Source organism: Mytilus edulis, chromosome 11 (genome assembly GCF_963676685.1).
Source record: "Mytilus edulis chromosome 11, xbMytEdul2.2, whole genome shotgun sequence".
Classification (NCBI taxonomy): domain Eukaryota; kingdom Metazoa; phylum Mollusca; class Bivalvia; order Mytilida; family Mytilidae; genus Mytilus; species Mytilus edulis.
Window position 1 is genome coordinate 47,569,044 of NC_092354.1, and position 17,352 is coordinate 47,586,395.

General features: G+C 31.1%; 1 protein-coding gene across 27 annotated transcripts in view; it reads right to left on the reverse strand.

The window, feature by feature from the left end:
• The window catches only part of LOC139495727 (RNA-binding protein with multiple splicing 2-like), a 92,125-nt gene that overhangs the window by 42,239 nt on the left and 32,534 nt on the right, over positions 1–17,352 (reverse strand). For 2 of the 27 annotated variants that reach the window (XM_071284072.1, XM_071284071.1), the window contains exon 1: positions 9,318–9,591. The exons of 21 other annotated variants lie outside the window; for them this stretch is intronic. In XM_071284072.1, coding sequence (XP_071140173.1) covers positions 9,318–9,380 — 63 coding nt within the window. In that variant the 5' untranslated portion in view covers positions 9,381–9,591. Of the gene's footprint in view, positions 1–9,317; positions 9,601–17,352 lie in introns of those variants that run through there. 4 more of the 27 variants (XM_071284087.1, XM_071284077.1, XM_071284083.1 and 1 more) reach the window with 4 other exon arrangements.

The following is a 17,352-nucleotide window of genomic DNA, read 5'->3' on the forward strand; positions in this document are numbered from 1 at the left end:
TTTATTGTTGGATTGCTGTTTCATTTATATTTACATTTATTTATATTTAATGTCACAAATACTTTAAAAACTTGTAAAAAATACTCTTTAACAAAAAAATTTTAAGATTAACACAATCATAAGTTATACTGAATGATTCTGACATGGTGATATTTCTAAAACAAGAATGTGTCCATAGTACACGGATGCCCCACTCCCACTATCATTTTCTATGTTCAGTGGACCGTGAAATTGGGGTCAAAACTTTAATTTGGAATTAAAATTAGAAAGATCATATCATAGGGAACATGTGTACTAAGTTTCAAGTTGATGTAACTTTAACTTCATCAAAAACTACCTTGACCATAAACTTTAACCTGAACTTTGCACTATCATTTTCTATGTTCAGTGGACCATGAAATTGGGGTCAAAACTATAATTTGGCATTAAAATTAGAAAGATCATATCATGGGGAACATGTGTATTAAGTTTCAAGTTGATTGGACTTCAGCTTCCTCAAAAACTACCTCGACCAAAAACTTTAACCACACGGACGAACGGAGCCACAGACCAGAAAACATAATGCCCCTCTACTTTCGTAGGTGGGGCATAAAAAATTAATCTAATGAGCTGCATTCACATGAAACAAAGACTTTATTTGACAACCACCTTAAGTTCAAATGAAGAAACAAAGACTTTATTTGACAACCACCTTAAGTTCAAATGAAGAAACAAAGACTTTATTTGACAACCACCTTAAGTTCAAATGAAGAAACAAACACCAAGGAGAGTTTAAATTAGCTGTCACTATTACTCACACTCAACCTTCAAGTACAAATTAAAACAATACATCTTTCTGATTAATACCACAAAGTTTCCCCCCTCAAAATCGATAATCAAAACATTGTCAAGTAATACTAAAACTATTTTCTCTCTCTTAAAAATAGATAATCAAAATATGTCATTTGATTGAGTAATACAAAAAGATTTTTCTTTTCAAAAATTGATAACAAAACTCTTTCCTTTAATCCATATGGTACGTCTCCGGAGAAAACACTACAAACATTGCTCGACAGGAAATAATTCATCAACGACCGATATATTGGATTTTTTATCAATTAATACACCGCTCGTAATACCAAGACAATCTATCAGATCACTACAGCAGAAAAAACATTTTGACAATCATTTTTTATCTTCCGCCAATTACAAAATATGATATTAATTGGCGATAATTATTTTATCGTGTTTTATTGGTAAATCTTAAATGAATTGACATGATCAATCAAAGGTTAAACGATTTAATAAAAGTATCGATTTTTTATAACAATGTATTTTTTCAGGGATAAGTGGAAATTCATTTTGACATAGTTCCAGATTTTGTTAAAATCGTCTCCCAATGAAATTAAAACAAATGTCAAACTACAGATGAAGGAACCAAAGAAAATGGGTTATTGTAGCCTGTAACATTACTACAAGATGAATTAAAAAGACTTTTTAAATAATCTGCTACCTTGGTTTATCAATTCGGAAAAATTAGTTAATGAAAAATTGCAGAGACAGTGTTTAAAATAAATCTTATACAGGAACTGATTCATGACAGATTGATTTTGGATGTTTAACACCACTTTCAACACTTTGGCTATATTGTGGTGTCCAGAGTTAACCATGACCTCAGCAAAAGGAATGGATGACCTTTTCAGAAAATTTAATTCATCGCTGGTTTTGGTGGGGTTTTCTGCTGTTTTCATGACAAAAAGTTTTAATTTGATGTTTTTGTATTTTCATCATTCTTTCTTTTTAGGGTCACGGTGTTAAACACACCCAATTCTTCTTTTTCAATTTTAGGTACTTTATAGGCCCATCGCATGGTGCCTGTTAGTCTCTCTTCTTTTCAAAAATTTCACATCAAATGAGACTCATATTCTATTAGTACCCTACTTTTCAAAAGAAAAGTACATAGAACAAATTTATCAGCGCTATTTTTTTAGTCTAATCAATAAGCAGACAGAATTCTTCTATCTTCATCAACATCATACAAGGAAACTCAAAAGGTTATCTCTTATTCTGTAACTATTTTTGTTCAGTAAAAACAGACCCATTGTCATGGAAACAAAGTTTTATCTAAAACAATTGAACAAAAACATTTCTTTGTTTCAAGTCGTTAAAAGCATCTCATATTGGAATGATACAAAGTTGTAATCGACCATTATAAAACATTTATTGCTACAAATATTTGACTAGTAGATGTTAAAAGGTTTTAGTACAAATGTCAATGGGTAGCTGAAAGTCCAATGGACAATTACAGCCACATTTATATTCTTCCCAAGTCAGGAGCCTCTGGCCTTTGTTAGTCTTGTATTATTTTAATTTTAGTTTCTTGTGTACAATTTGGAAATTAGTATGGCTTTCATTATCACTGAACTAGTATATATTTGTTTAGGGGCCAGTTGAAGGACGCCTCCGGGTGCGGGAATTTCTCGCTACATTGAAGACCTGTTGGTGACCTTCTGCTGTTGTTTTTTTCTATGGTCGGGTTGTTGTCTCTTTGGCACATTCCCCATTTCCATTCTCAATTTTATTATCAAATTGCTGTAAGCGAATGTCTTGATTTTGAACGAAAATACTTTATTTCAAGAAGTATAAATATAAAAAAGGAGATGCGATATGATTGACTATGAGACAACTCACCAGAAGATCTCAAAATAACACAGAAATTTACAACTACGGGTTACCATACAGTCTTAAAAAATGAGCTAAGCTCACACCGCACAGTCAGCTTTAAAAGGCCTCAAAATGACAATGCAAAACAATTCAAACGAGAAAACTAACTAAGATAAATCTGCTAAACTGTTGTCTTCGTGACCTCATAAATTATTCCTATCCAAATGTACATTTAACAACTATGACTATAAATAGTCTCTTGAAGTCTGTATTCAGGTTCCTTTTAAATGAAAAAAAAGACAAAATTGAAGTATTTACATTTGGAAAACATTCATTTATATTAATCATTTCTATTAATATTGTAAAAGCACAGACAAAAACTAGGAAACTCATCAGAATACATTTAAGTTGTTTTGATCAATTAACTTGATCATTTACTCCCTCTCATTTGGACTTTCCATATACATATAGGCATATCATGTAATCCTACTCAAACTCTCAGTCTTTGCATCATGTCATAATTGAATTAAATATCCTTGAGTTGTTTTACATTGTCGTTTCGGGGCTTTTTATAGCTGACTATGCGGTATGGGCTTTGCTCATTGTTGAAGGTTGTACGATGACCTACAGTTGTTAATTTTTGTGTCATTTTGGTCTCTTGTGAAAGGTGTTGTCTCATTGGCAATCATACCATATCTTCTTTTTTATATGACAAAACAGACATGATCAGCAGAAGGGGAAGTAGTAACGGTCTGTAAACATTTTAGTTCATGTATATGTTATGGAGTTTAGTGTGACTCCATATTCATTGAACTAGTTCACATTTTGTTAAAGGTCCAGCTGAGGCCCACCTCTGGTGTTGGATTGTCTTGCTGCGTTGGAGCCTCTTCAGCTATTTTTGCTCTTTGATTAAGTTGTTGTCTCTTGACACATTCCCTGTTACCTTTGTCACTTTTTTTTTTAGAGACAACAACCTAACAACCACACAAGGTCATCAAAATAGACATTCAGAAGTCAACTATATATATGGCTGAAAACGACAGACAGGCTTCCACTTCTATGAAAGATGCTCACCATTATTAAGGTGGTACCCAACACTTTACCTAAAATTAATTGGGCTCGTTTAATTTTCTTAAAATTTTGACAAAGTATTTACTTTGACCCTTTTACAAAAATATGAAAATTTCAAAAAATTTGAACCAACCGTTTTATCAGAAAAATTACACTGGTTATATAGCAGTTTGACAAACACTTATTTTGATCATTGAGAAGCTTAATATTCCCTAAACAACACAACGTAATTAAAACGTTTAGCTGATTTTACAGAGTTATCTCCCAGTATAGTGTTAGGTACCACCTTAAAGTCTAGCTGCTGACAAATATTGTATATTTATACTTGATATGTCCATGCATAAAATGACAGAAAATCTTTGCTTTTCTTGATTTGGAAAAAGCATTTAGCAAATACTATATAAATTAAGAAGCTGTTGTGTTAGAGCAAATAAGCAACAAACCAACAGAGTTCAAATGAAGCAGATTTTAGTTTAATAATGGGTCACAATGCAGCCGTCAACATTATGAGCAAAATCTATACGGTACTCCAAAGTATATATGCCAATCCAAATACCAGAGAGTTTAAAGTATTATTTATATAATAAATAGTTTCTGTTGTACGAACACTACAAGTCTGCTTAATCAAAGATGCTATCAGAGGTTTTATACAATTACATTAATTCTGTGGTGTTATAGATGAACCATTGTAACCTTGCGTAGCTTCATGTCTGTAAAAATAGACTTCTATTTCTCAATGATCTATGCTTCTATGAAGGAATAAATATTCAAATTTCAATTACTGAATTAATTTTTTCCTGTCCTATTTATTATAAAAATCATAGTTTTCTGGGTTTTTTTCAAAAGCATAATAAATAAAAAGGACCAATTTCAAGCTTGAATAAATTTAACAGTAATTTTAATTAAATAATTTTAAAATTTCCCTTCATGTAGCCCTACGTATGATGATGTAATTAAGTGGCATGAAATTAGCTGTAATAGAAATCAAAACAAAAACTTTCTGGTTTAATCATTATTTGGCTTTTATTTCTTCTCAAACAGAAATTTAACTCAATTTGTAATCATATATCACTGTAACCCAAATGTTCTGTAATCAGTAATATTATATAAACACTAATAGTCACTATATCAAGTTTTATATATATCTATCAAGTATATGATTGCCAATGAGAAAAATTATCTATCAAAGTTCAAATAAAGTTGATGTAAGCAATTATAGGCAATGGCATGACCTTCAACAGTGAGAAAAAAACAGAGGCTTTAAACGGCTGTAACATATGAAACAATAAAAACGGCATTTGATTTAACTAACACATTTATTCCCTGTTCATCATACCCATTCAGCAATTTTTAGAATGCCCAATTTTCTTGACCAATGTTCTTCGATTACCGCACAACATTTTATAGTATGCCCTGAATTCGACATGACCAACAAAAAAACAATGGATGTCCACATTCTAAAGCATAATTTTCTATAACCCCCCCCCCCTTTTCTATCTTTATCACCAAACATCAGTGTTACCCCTTTATGAGGATGTACACATGCAGATTTAGTAGTTTTAATGACCTTGAGTGCCAAACTTGTCATTATATCCTGGCCTTGAACAATCTTAATGGGGTGCTGCTGTTTCTTGAGGCTCACGAAGAGAACATTTTTTTCTTGTGACTCCACAGCTTTTACAAAAAATTATTTGTATTTAGTATGTAAGTAGTCATGAAATGACTTATTTTAATATATTGCTAAAGTGACTTATTTCAATACTTTTATGAAATTACTTCTTTCAATATATTTATGAAATCACATATATTTCAATATATTTTGTGAAATGACTTATATTTTAACTTAAGTTTTTTACTTTTTATTTAAGAACGTTTTGCTGACCATGGATCATATCTTGATTTGGAATTGGAAAATTTAGGTCCAGTAATATATATTTGACCACCTTAAGTTACACTGAAAGAAGTTAAATAACTCTGGATTTACCCAACTCTCAATATATTCTAATATGCTTGTTCCAGAGTAAAAACTAATTAGGACATATCATAAATTCATGTTCAATTTACCAGGACAGAAATGGCATGAGCCAATTTCGTTAAGCAACAAAAAAGCTTTAATTACAAATATGAAATATTTTCTTTTCATATTTCATCTAGGGAGTACATATGACTATACTGGGGAACTTTGAAGTTTAATAACGACTCTGTCAAATTAATTATAGAAATATACATTTATCTTATCACAGACAATTGCAGGCAAGTGCACATGCACTTTTACGATAAGCCAGAACTGATAAATTATATAAATTGCCAGATATTTTGACATAGACTAACATATCTTCTCAAAATTACATGTAAATAAATTATGATAAAGATCTTTCCAATTTCAATGGTGAAATTTCTAATGAAGATATCAATTAATGGTTTATCCTGAACTGAGGCCTAAGGGTCAGTTTAACAACAGATAAATGACCAGCTTTGACCAGATTGTAACACTGATTTCATTCAATATTGATTAAATTGTAGCTTAATTCTCGAATCCAATTTCTAAATTGCTTTTAAAGACCAGTAATTTATTTGTAATTTATACTGTACAATTAAATGCAAGACAATTTACATGTTTGGAAATTGAGTAAAACAGATGAGTTGGATAGATAATTATTATAATATTGGTACATGTAATGAATTTGTCCACTTCCACCAAGTCAGATAATTTCATTTATTAAGTTTACAAAATACCCCCTCCCCAACTTCCAAGGTAACTGATAAAATGTGGATAGAAGTAAACTGCAAGCTGATACAATCCTTTCACCCTTCCCTGAAAAATTAGCAGACCGTATATGACAATATCAACCATTATTTATAAAAAGTAAAAAGGGTAGAGAATAAACATTTTATATGTTGCATCTCCATATGTTTTTTTTAAATCATAATCCCAGGAATGAAATTATGGAACAGCCCCACAAAAGATAAACTTCAGGCAAAGTGTTTAAATAGCGTCAGTGGTGAATCTTTTGTTGACTAAGCGCCCATCTGCATGGTGTATAGATATAGGAAGATGTGGTGTGAGTGCCAATGAGACAACTCTCCATCCAAATAACAATTTTAAAAAAGTAAACCATAGTTATAGGTCAATGTACGGCCTTCAACCCGGAGCCTTGGCTCACACTGAACAACAAGCTATAAAGGGCCCCAAAATTACTAGTGTAAAACCATTCAAACGGGTCTAATCTATATAAAACAATATAAATGCATATGATTCCTCTAAGCCTTACAAAAAACTCTCCTTGTAGACCCCCCAATTATAAAACAGCATGCACTTTTATGATATACAACAGACATATATTAAATAACTTCAAAAGTTTATCAGATCCTGTTTGTTATCTTAAAAATACTTCATAAATTCATTATACGTTCTGAATGTTTGCAAACAGAAGGGTATACATTCTAAATCTGTGTTTATGAAACAGTAATGTTACAAATGCAATCTGCCTTTTTACCAGTAAATTTATTAACTATTCAGTTTTGTTACAAAATTAAATATGCCTGTTTTCCCTTCAGTATTTTAAAATATTCCCCTTTCCATATGTAATGGTTACAATATCATAACGGTAATAACATCCCTGACTTTCCATATTGCTATCTTAATCATAATTCATCTTGAAAGATTATTTTTATTTTTAATCTGAGACTAAAATAGCTATGCTACATGAAATTCTCAGATAAAATTGCATGATTATTTGGCAGAAAATGTGCATGTGAATGAATTGAATATTTCAACCAGCAGAAATTGCTTCTTCAATATTTTAAAATCTTTCATTGGTACAACTGCAATTGTCAAAAATGTCTTTTTAATTTTTGGCTTAGAATTTACCAAAGATTTTTTTTAAATAACATGGAATAACCTTGGGTTGTTGTCTCTTTGACACATTCCCCATTTCCATTCTCAATTTTATAATAATATTTCATTTGGCCCCAAAAAAATTGTGGTCCAACCTAACTATTTTTTCAACAAGATATAATATCTTATTCAGCTTAAGCCCTATATGTATTACATAATGATTTATAATTCATAAACAAACAATCCTGACCTTTAATCCCTTATAACTACTACATGCAGCCAACAAACAAATAAAATATTAGTAAGCAGTTGTTTATGTCTTTTACTTATAAATAAAGAGTAAATATACCACACTGATTCTCATTAAAACATAAAACAGCCAGACATATGTTAGGAACACAAAGGCTATCTCCTCAAGTTAAGATACTTAATTAAACAATTACTGCTTAATCAAGTGCACCTTTTTCTTGTCATGGGAGAGTGCCAATCAAGTAGACCCTCAGAAAGTCAATTAGATATAAACACTTGTTCTCAAGCACTTTACATTGTAAATTATATTAATATCACACTGTTATAAGTGTATGAACAAATATATCTTATTTATGAATTGTTATTTATGTAAATATTTTGACAGAGAAAAGATGCCATGAGATTCTTAAACATGAAGAGCAGATTTTGGTAATTTGATGAAAATAAATTATGAAAAGTGTGTTGTGAATATGAAATAAGGGGGGAAAGGTGAAACACAGTGTTTACAAAGGTTAATTTTCTTTTGTATGTGAATAAAATTTGTGAATATGAAGAGATTGATAAAACCTTTTAGGGGGAAAGGTGCTACAAGATGTTTTATAGATAGGTTAATTGTCTTATGTATGTGAATAAAATTGAGATAGATAAAACATAATAAGTTCGTTCAATTGTATAAAATTTGATACAACTCATAACACAGATAATATCTCCCAAGTTTGGCCAAGTAATTCTATATAAAATATTTAGCACTTAGATGCATAAATATCAAGCAATCAATCATAAACCAAAAGTTTGACCCTTCAGCAATAAAACAGACACTTTCAACTTAGTTTCCAACAGATAAATTGAATTATTTTGTAGTGAGAAACATCAAGTACCATAATATAAACCACTTACAAACGTTCCTCAACAATTATTTAGGTACGATCTGATTTCAGACAAATCATCTTGTAATACAATAGATGTCAAAATTATTGTTTAAAAGTGTTATGTGAACTTTTTACCTCTTTGAAATATGATTCTTATGAAATTAAATGTAAAGTTCCCTATGAAACTTCAAAAAAATATCAAATATCAGAAAAAAAACATTTTCAAATTAAATGTACCCAGTAATAATAAAACAGGTAACAGATAGTTTCACATTTTTTATGAGAGGGTCTTTTATTAATCTGTGTTTTGCTCATTGTTGAAGGTCATACACTGTCCTATAGTTGTTTACATCCTCAACCTTTGGTCTCAGGGGGATAGATGTCTCATTGTCAATCATACCACATCTCCTTATTTCATACATACATATATATATTCTTCCTTTTTTCAATTCTTATTAAAAATTTGAAATATGGGATGTAAACAAACTATTTTCAATGCACTTTTATACGATATTAACAGGTAAATGTGTGTGAAACCTGACTCAGTCATATCTAATCAATGAATAAATTAAATGAGAAAAATGATTTTTCACGTCTGCTCATTTCTATTCTGAATCAACAAGCTGTTTTAACATATTGATACATACCCTTAACTGGAGAATATCATACGGATCCGGATGACCATTAACTGATGAACTGGACATTTTCATGTATTAGGTTTTCAGAGAATCACAGACGGAATGGAAGGACGGAAATTAATAAATCTCACTTTTATCCCATTTCAAAGGCCACGTCTTCTCCTGAACAATTTTGAACTGAACGGGTTTCGAATATTAAATCGTTGAAAATGATAAAATTAAGTGAAGGATGACTTCATTTTCTTGCTTCAGTCTCATGCAACACCGCACATAGTCTCGTTTCAATCTTTAATACTTACTACTCAGATAATTTTGTAATTATCTCTACCTGCCATACATGAATGGTTTTACTGTCATCGTCATGGATACTAATGTTTGTCATCATAGAAAACTGTCACGGGTGGGGAATCAAGCACATCAAAGTCCTAGTTGGGGAATATATATATTGCGATTAACGACCCAAGACACTTTCAATTAGTTAACACGACCATATACAGTTAGTTGTAAGGATAGCCCTTAAGGAAATGTTACTGTTCACTTAAAAGCTCAACATTAATTTTGAATGAGTATCTATAAATTTTAATCAACAATTTCCTAATTACTTTCAAGTTCGTTCCATGGACCACGACATTTCACTATAATGTACTTATCAATTTCTTATGAAATTTCTATGAATAATTAAAATTAATGTGAATTTTACTTAAGTTTGCCTCTGGACCAAAGATTTTTATTGACAAAAAATGTTATGATGTTTTTGAAACCTTAGTATAATTTTCTTTTAAAACTTATTTTCTTTTTAAATATTAATAAATCTTCCATTAAAGATATTTATATATATATTTATGAACTTGATTTACATACATAAGCAAAAGAAAATTGTAAACACAAATTCAAGAAAAAAAATTAAAATAATTCTTCCACATTTCGGTCAAAATCTTAGGCGAGCTTGAGATTTTAAACTACTTGTTTTTTGTACCAGACTTGAAATAACTTGTTTTTATCTATATTTTTATTATTATTTATTTGTATACTTTTCTAGACAGTAACAGATTTTTTAACAATATGTAGTACTCAACAAACAATACATGTATATACAAAATACATGCCTAGTTTTGTATTAAATATACTTTAAACAAGGGGAATAACTCAATATAGATAAAAAGCTCTTATAAGTTACAATGACCTTTTAGTCATTTATCCCTAAAATGGCATTAAATTAGGAGGAACGCTAATTAAAATGATAAATATTTTAAAAAGGATGAAATTGATACTTTTACTAAGTATTATTTTGTTGTCAAACATCACAGTAACAAATCATTTAACTGTCTTAGGGAGGATAGAAGGAGTTAAATTGTACCTATAATTACACTAAGAACTACAAAATCCCTATATCATTCAATGTTTATCAGTGGCGAATCCAGAACTTTTCCTATGGGGGGCCCGCTAACTGACCTAGGGGGGCTGCTCCAGTCATGCTTCAGTGATTTCCTATATAATCAACCAAATTTTTCCCACGAAAAAGGGAGGGACCCTGGCCGGGCCCTGGATCCGCCTATGTTTATCTATTTATAATTCTCTCCTATCATTGTAATTCACACTGCAAAAATCATATAGAAACAGAGCAAAGCAGAAACAGTTGAGTACAATTAGCATGGTATGTAATAAAGGTAAAAACTATGCCCTCTGTAGTGTTTATGAGTTTGAACTTAAGAGAAGATGCCATGGTCGTAATTACTAGGATTTACTCAGTGACTGAACAAAAAAAGTAGAAAAGTATTTTTATATGGCTTATACTGTGGATTCATTTATTTTCGTGGGTACCAATTTTCGTGGATTAAGGAAAATTTGTATGTTCGTGGATATTTGAATTCGTGGTTTAGCAGAAATCTGCTTAAGAGCCTATAGAAAATGTAATATTCGTTGAACATTTACTTTCATGGTTTACCTGTTCCCACGAATACCACGAAAATTGATATCCAACGAATAATAATGAATCCACAGTATATACATTCTGAATATTGTTGATTCTTTTAATTTCATGGTTTGAGAAAAAATTGTATCAACATCAAAAATAGAACCTCACAAATAATTATAAGATTCATTCTTTTAAGATAGAACCTCACAAATAATTATAAGATTCATTCTTTTAAGATAGAACCTCACAAATAATTATAAGATTCATTCTTTTAAGATAGAACCTCACAAATAATTATAAGATTCATTCTTTTAAGATAGAACCTCACAAATAATTATAAGATTCATTCTTTTAAGATAGAACCTCACAAATAATTATAAGATTCATTCTTTTAAGAGGTTAATGAAAATTAACCAGCCCAAAAATTTCATGGATATATATTTAAAGATGTCAAAATAAAAGTAAATTTCATATGACCTGCATACTTTTATAAAATGGATATATCATTTTTTAAGAAGTCATAGCACTGTCAAGTATTTCTGAGTTTCAATGTCTATAACAATCACCATGCAATTATACCAATGAAGATAAGCACTAACTTCAGGTACATTTGATAGCAATCAAGGTTACCCTAAATGTACCCCTTTCAGGATCTCTTAGTTCCAAATGTGATAAATTGTGACCAATTATAATGATGAAGGTTATTAACACAAATCAAGTTCACCCTAATTGTACCTCTTTCTGCAGGTACATTTGATAGCAATCAAGTCACCCCTAATTATACCCCTTTCAGTTCTCTATTTAAAAAGAACCAGATTTGTGATGTTCTTTCACTAAGAATCCTATCTTAACACCCATTTGGTCTGATAACAAGATTAGGACAAGAAATTCACTTAAGAAATTAAATGCAATCAGTCGTGAGGCTTTCTAACAAGTTCATTAGGTATAAACCTGTTAGGTATAAACCTGTTATGTTATGAAAAATCGTCATAAATACGAGCTAAGTAGCAGTTTTTAAATTATCAACTTCCAAACATAACCTACATTTCATCAATCAAAAGCGTATATTTAATTTTTTTACCGTGATCAATTTCTCGTAACGGAGAAAAAAACGATATAAATTGGACACTCATTGTGCTCTGGTGTATTTGAGCAAATGTTTATTTACTATACATGTCAAAGCAAAAACCATCAACTGAATCGGATACGAAAACACATTAAGAGCAGTTTCTTTTTTATTCCAGCCTTTCATGTCCGTAATTACAAAAGCACAACAAAAGCCCCATTGAAGAAAATTCAATAGTCGTCATTGTGACGCTTGATTGAAAAAAAATAGAGTTTTACTTATGCTCAATAGTAAATTATGAATAGAGCGCTGATGGAAAATCATTGAGTCGATGGGTTTTACCTTAATTATTGAATGAAAACCCTCAAACTATTATCTCGTGTTGAAAAGTCGCTTAAACTCATTCAACTCTAATAATATGTTTATACATATTCAACAAAAGATTGATATTAATATTTAAAAGAAACCCCTGGCTGCCCATGTATGGAAATTATTTTTCTCAATTTTTCAAATAAGGAAGAAAACCTGATTGCATAAATTTTAAATAGGTAAGGTGGATTTATCTCCCTTTGATTACAGGTGAAAAATTTTAATTTTATTTTTCAAACTCTAAATATCGTCCTCTGTTTTTAACAGTAAAGAAGGTCATCTCAAATTCAGGCCACATTTACAATGTTTTCAATTTATCAATTATTATGTCAACAGTTAATCAATCTTTTGAAATGCACACTTCTTCATCATCATATTTTATCCATTAATTTTTTTTGAATTATTAATTTGAAATCCAAAACCCTCATTCTATCAAATAACTTACTACTGAAAAACATTTCTATGATGTAAAGTTTAAAATTTTACATAGAAAAAAATAAACAAAATTAACACCATTGTAAAAGTACTCCTGTCCTTAGAACCCGATCTATATGATGTGGTTTGATTCATGGGCTTTTATATTTTGTGGTTTCAGATTTTACAGACAACTATATCTTTCAGTAGGAAGTATATTCATGGTTTAGATAGACAAAACAATTGAAAAAAAATACTGGATAGCAGAGAACAGGAACCAGAAAGAGAAAATTTAAAAAGATATATACTCCCGTCTTTTAGAGTAAAAAAGATAAACTTCTGTATACTGTAAACCAACTAATTAGGTTAGGGGGAGGGTTGGGATCCCGCTAACATGTTTAACCCCGCCACATTATTTATGTATGTGCCTGTCCCAAGTCAGGAGCCTGTAATTCAGTGGTTGTCGTTTATTTATGTGATACATATTTGTTTTTCGTTCATTTTTTTACATAAATAAGGCCGTTAGTTTTCTCGTTTGAATTGTTTTACATTGTTTTATCGGGGCCTATCATAGCTGAGTATGTGGTATGGGCTTTGCTCATTGTTGAAGGCCGTACAGTGACCTATAGTTGTTAATGTCTGTGTCATTTTGGTCTTTTGTGGATAGTTGTCTCATTGGCAATCATACCACATCTTCTTTTTTTATAATTTTTGTGAATGATTATTCAAGCAAGGTACACAAGCCGTTCTCAAGTAACACTAGCTCATCCTCATTTTTGGATGACCAATGCATTTGAATGGGAACATATGGTTTGAATGCCCCTTTTATCATGGGTTTTAACTACAGCTCCCAACCCCTTTTCCCTTTTTAAAAATGGCCTGTTATTGCTATAATACACATCCAATGAAACAAAGAACATATAAAGTGTGTTTTCAAAGTACATTTAAACTTAACTTTCTAAAATATTGTGCGCTTAAAAACCTATAAAATGTATTTACTCTAATGTATATGCAAACACGATAGAACTGTGTTATTTTATTCAATAACTTAAACAAGACGAATTATGACTCACGGTTTTATTTTTATAAGAATTAAGGGCTTATATAGATTAATTGCCCTCTAATGCTCTACGCTATTTAAAAGTAATATTCCCCGTCCAAGACCTGCCCAAACATAGACATGTGCAAACATTGTAAACAATAGGTGCATGTCTGTGTTACTTGAAAGTCAAACAACGTCGACATCTTACGATATACTCGTCTATCTTAAATGATCGATCTTAAAAACGTTTGTTTGATCGTTAATACCAAATCTCACTTTAAACTCCTGTACTGTATACAGAAGGTGTACTTAAACAAATAGTAAGGAATAAATCAAATAAGTCTATTAAAGTAAAATTAACCGAAAAAGCCACTTTTCGTTTGTGCAGCGAACGTTTGTATGTGAAGTAAAAGTTAATCAGTTATCAAATGATCTGTGATTTAAACAATATACTAAGTTCCTCATGTGATATATTTAAGATTATTCCATAATGTTTTAAATAGTCAACCACAAAACCAATAAGGATACTCTAAAATATGGAGTACATTCATGGAGTGGCACAGTTTATATAAACTGGTTCCATAACTTCTTGACATTCTGTAAGGTTCTTATCTACTTTGTGTTTTGTGGAAATAAGCATGGTATATAAGTTTCATAACATTTGGTTGAGGAAACTAGTTGGAAAATGGAAACTAATTAAGAGATGTATGGACAAAAGGGTGTAAGAATAAAAGGATGTACATACTAGGGTAACACTTAATGCCCCCTCAGCAACATCTGGTAGAGATGCCGAGAGCCATGGTGTAGTGCATTGGACTACTAACACAAAGGTTCCTGGTTCAATTCCCGTTTGGGATGAAAATTTCAGGAACTCAATTTTTGGCTCTCCCTTGACACCATCTGCGAGTATGGTCTTGAGGAAACGATGATAGTCTGTTGGAAGGGGACCATAAATGGCTGACCCGTGTTAAGAGAGAGCCATTTCTCTTGCACGTTAAAGACACCCTTGTAGATTTCGAAAAAGAGTAGGCTAATGCTGTTACAAGGCAGTACTCGCACCCGCAAAGTGGAAAGGGATTAATATAAGTTGCAAAAACTTGTTTCCCAATCCACTAGAAATAAATATGTTTAAACTAACATCTGGTGCATCAAAATCACAAGTTGAAAATGACAGCTAAACAATACCATGGTCAGACTTAAAAGACAGACAAACAAGTCCTAAAACAATTCACAAAAAGTTGTTAACATGCTTTTAAAACTGAACATTCTCTCTATGAATTAAAGAAAGGAAAAAACAACCTCCTACAAATTTGAGGATTACTACTTGTTCTGTTTTCATCTTAGAAACATACTGAGAACGTAATTGTCATAAATAATAAATTGTCACTCTTCTAAATTAAGTACAAAGTCATCCGAAATAAACTAATTTACATGATTTTGTAATTATTTCAAAATAAATTATTCAATACCAATTTAAACAAATCATTCATTTCTAAGTTCCTTCACTAAAATCTTTAACCGAGGACATGTTTTATAATCAGTAAAATCAATGTAAGTTTAACATTGAACAAATTGTCTTTTGTCTATAAAACCAGGTTTAATCCACCATTTTCTACATTTGAAAATGCCTGTACCAAGTCAGGAATATGACAGTTCTTGTCCATTCATTTTTGATGTGTTTTGTTATTTTATTTTGCCATGTGATTATGGACTTTCCGAATTGATTTTCCTCTAAGTTCAGTATTTTTGTGTTTTTTACTTTTTGCTTAATCTTTCATGAAAGACATTCGTAAATCCACTCCTTTTTTTACAATATGCCCTTTGATTGTAGACTAAAGTGCTTGCTTCAGAATACCCATAATATCTGCATTAATAAACTTTCAATTAGTCCTATTATCCTAAGCCAATCTATTGATTTTTAAATTCCTTTGGAACATTTTAAGTATAATGCAATAATGCCAGTTATTACACTGCAGATTTTGAAATGTTAATATATATAATTTCTCAATGGACAAAAAATATGTTTAATAATATCTTAAATGCAGTCAAATATAATGATTTTTCATATTATGCCTTTATATTGCTAATATTCATTCAATACGAGTGAAAGCTTGCAACAGAATTAATAAGACTTTCAATAAAAGGTAGGAAATGCAGTTTATTGATCTATATTTGTGCAGTTAATGGACAAACCCAGAAACATGGAGTGAATCCAGGATCAAGTCAGAAGAGTTACTTCCCTTCAAAATCAACTCTAAATATGGTAAAAAGCTTTTGTAAATCACAACCATATAGATTATGAACCAAAATAACTGATTCACATCTAGAGGTCAATTTCATTAATGATACCAATTTTTCTTCTTCAATTATAAATGTCTTTTCTGTGTTGATGTATAGAATAGTGACAAGTGTAAAACATTTGTGAATGAGTTAAACAGAAACTATAAGAAATTTCAAATACAATTTTTCCTAAATCTAAACTGAAAAAAACAAGATCTTGCGAAGGGGTAGGGGGTTTCTTTTTGACAAACCTCTGAAGCAAAAAAATAACTCTGTATACAGGCCCATAGCCAGGAATTTCAAAGGGGGGGTATTTGGACTCATGAACTCGACATTAACAGTCACAATTTGAACAGAACTTTGACTTTAACAGTGCTTATTTGGTTTCAAGGGGGGGGGGGGGGGGGGGGGGGTTTCGTCCGAACCCCCCTGGCTACGGGTATGGTATAAAGTGGGTAATATCCAATGTTCAGACTCTATTTCAACAGACATATGCATTAATTTCAGGATAGCCTTTCTGACGACCGTGCAAGGGCTGTATAGCCAGTCAAGGTCGTTAATAACTTCCATTTGTCAGAACTCTGATTAGCAAACTATACAAACTCTGTACAAACCAAACATTATATAAAAAAGAAGGTGTGGTAAAATTGCCAATGAGACAACTCTCTACAAGAGACCAAATGACACAGAAATTATCCTTTGTTGAGCCTCTGAAGCAAAATAGTTTCCAATATTTATATTTACTTATGACATAATGTTGTCAAAGTGCTATACATCTGGCTTACACAAACAATGACTGCTCCCTACCATCATACATCTCTCAGATAAAAACTTTTTAAACATGATATTATATAGATTTTGTCTCATTATATAGATTTTACGGTATGAATTGAATTTCCATTTTCTATGACCGTTCTCCCAGCACTGATTAAACAAACGCTTAACTACAATTACATAG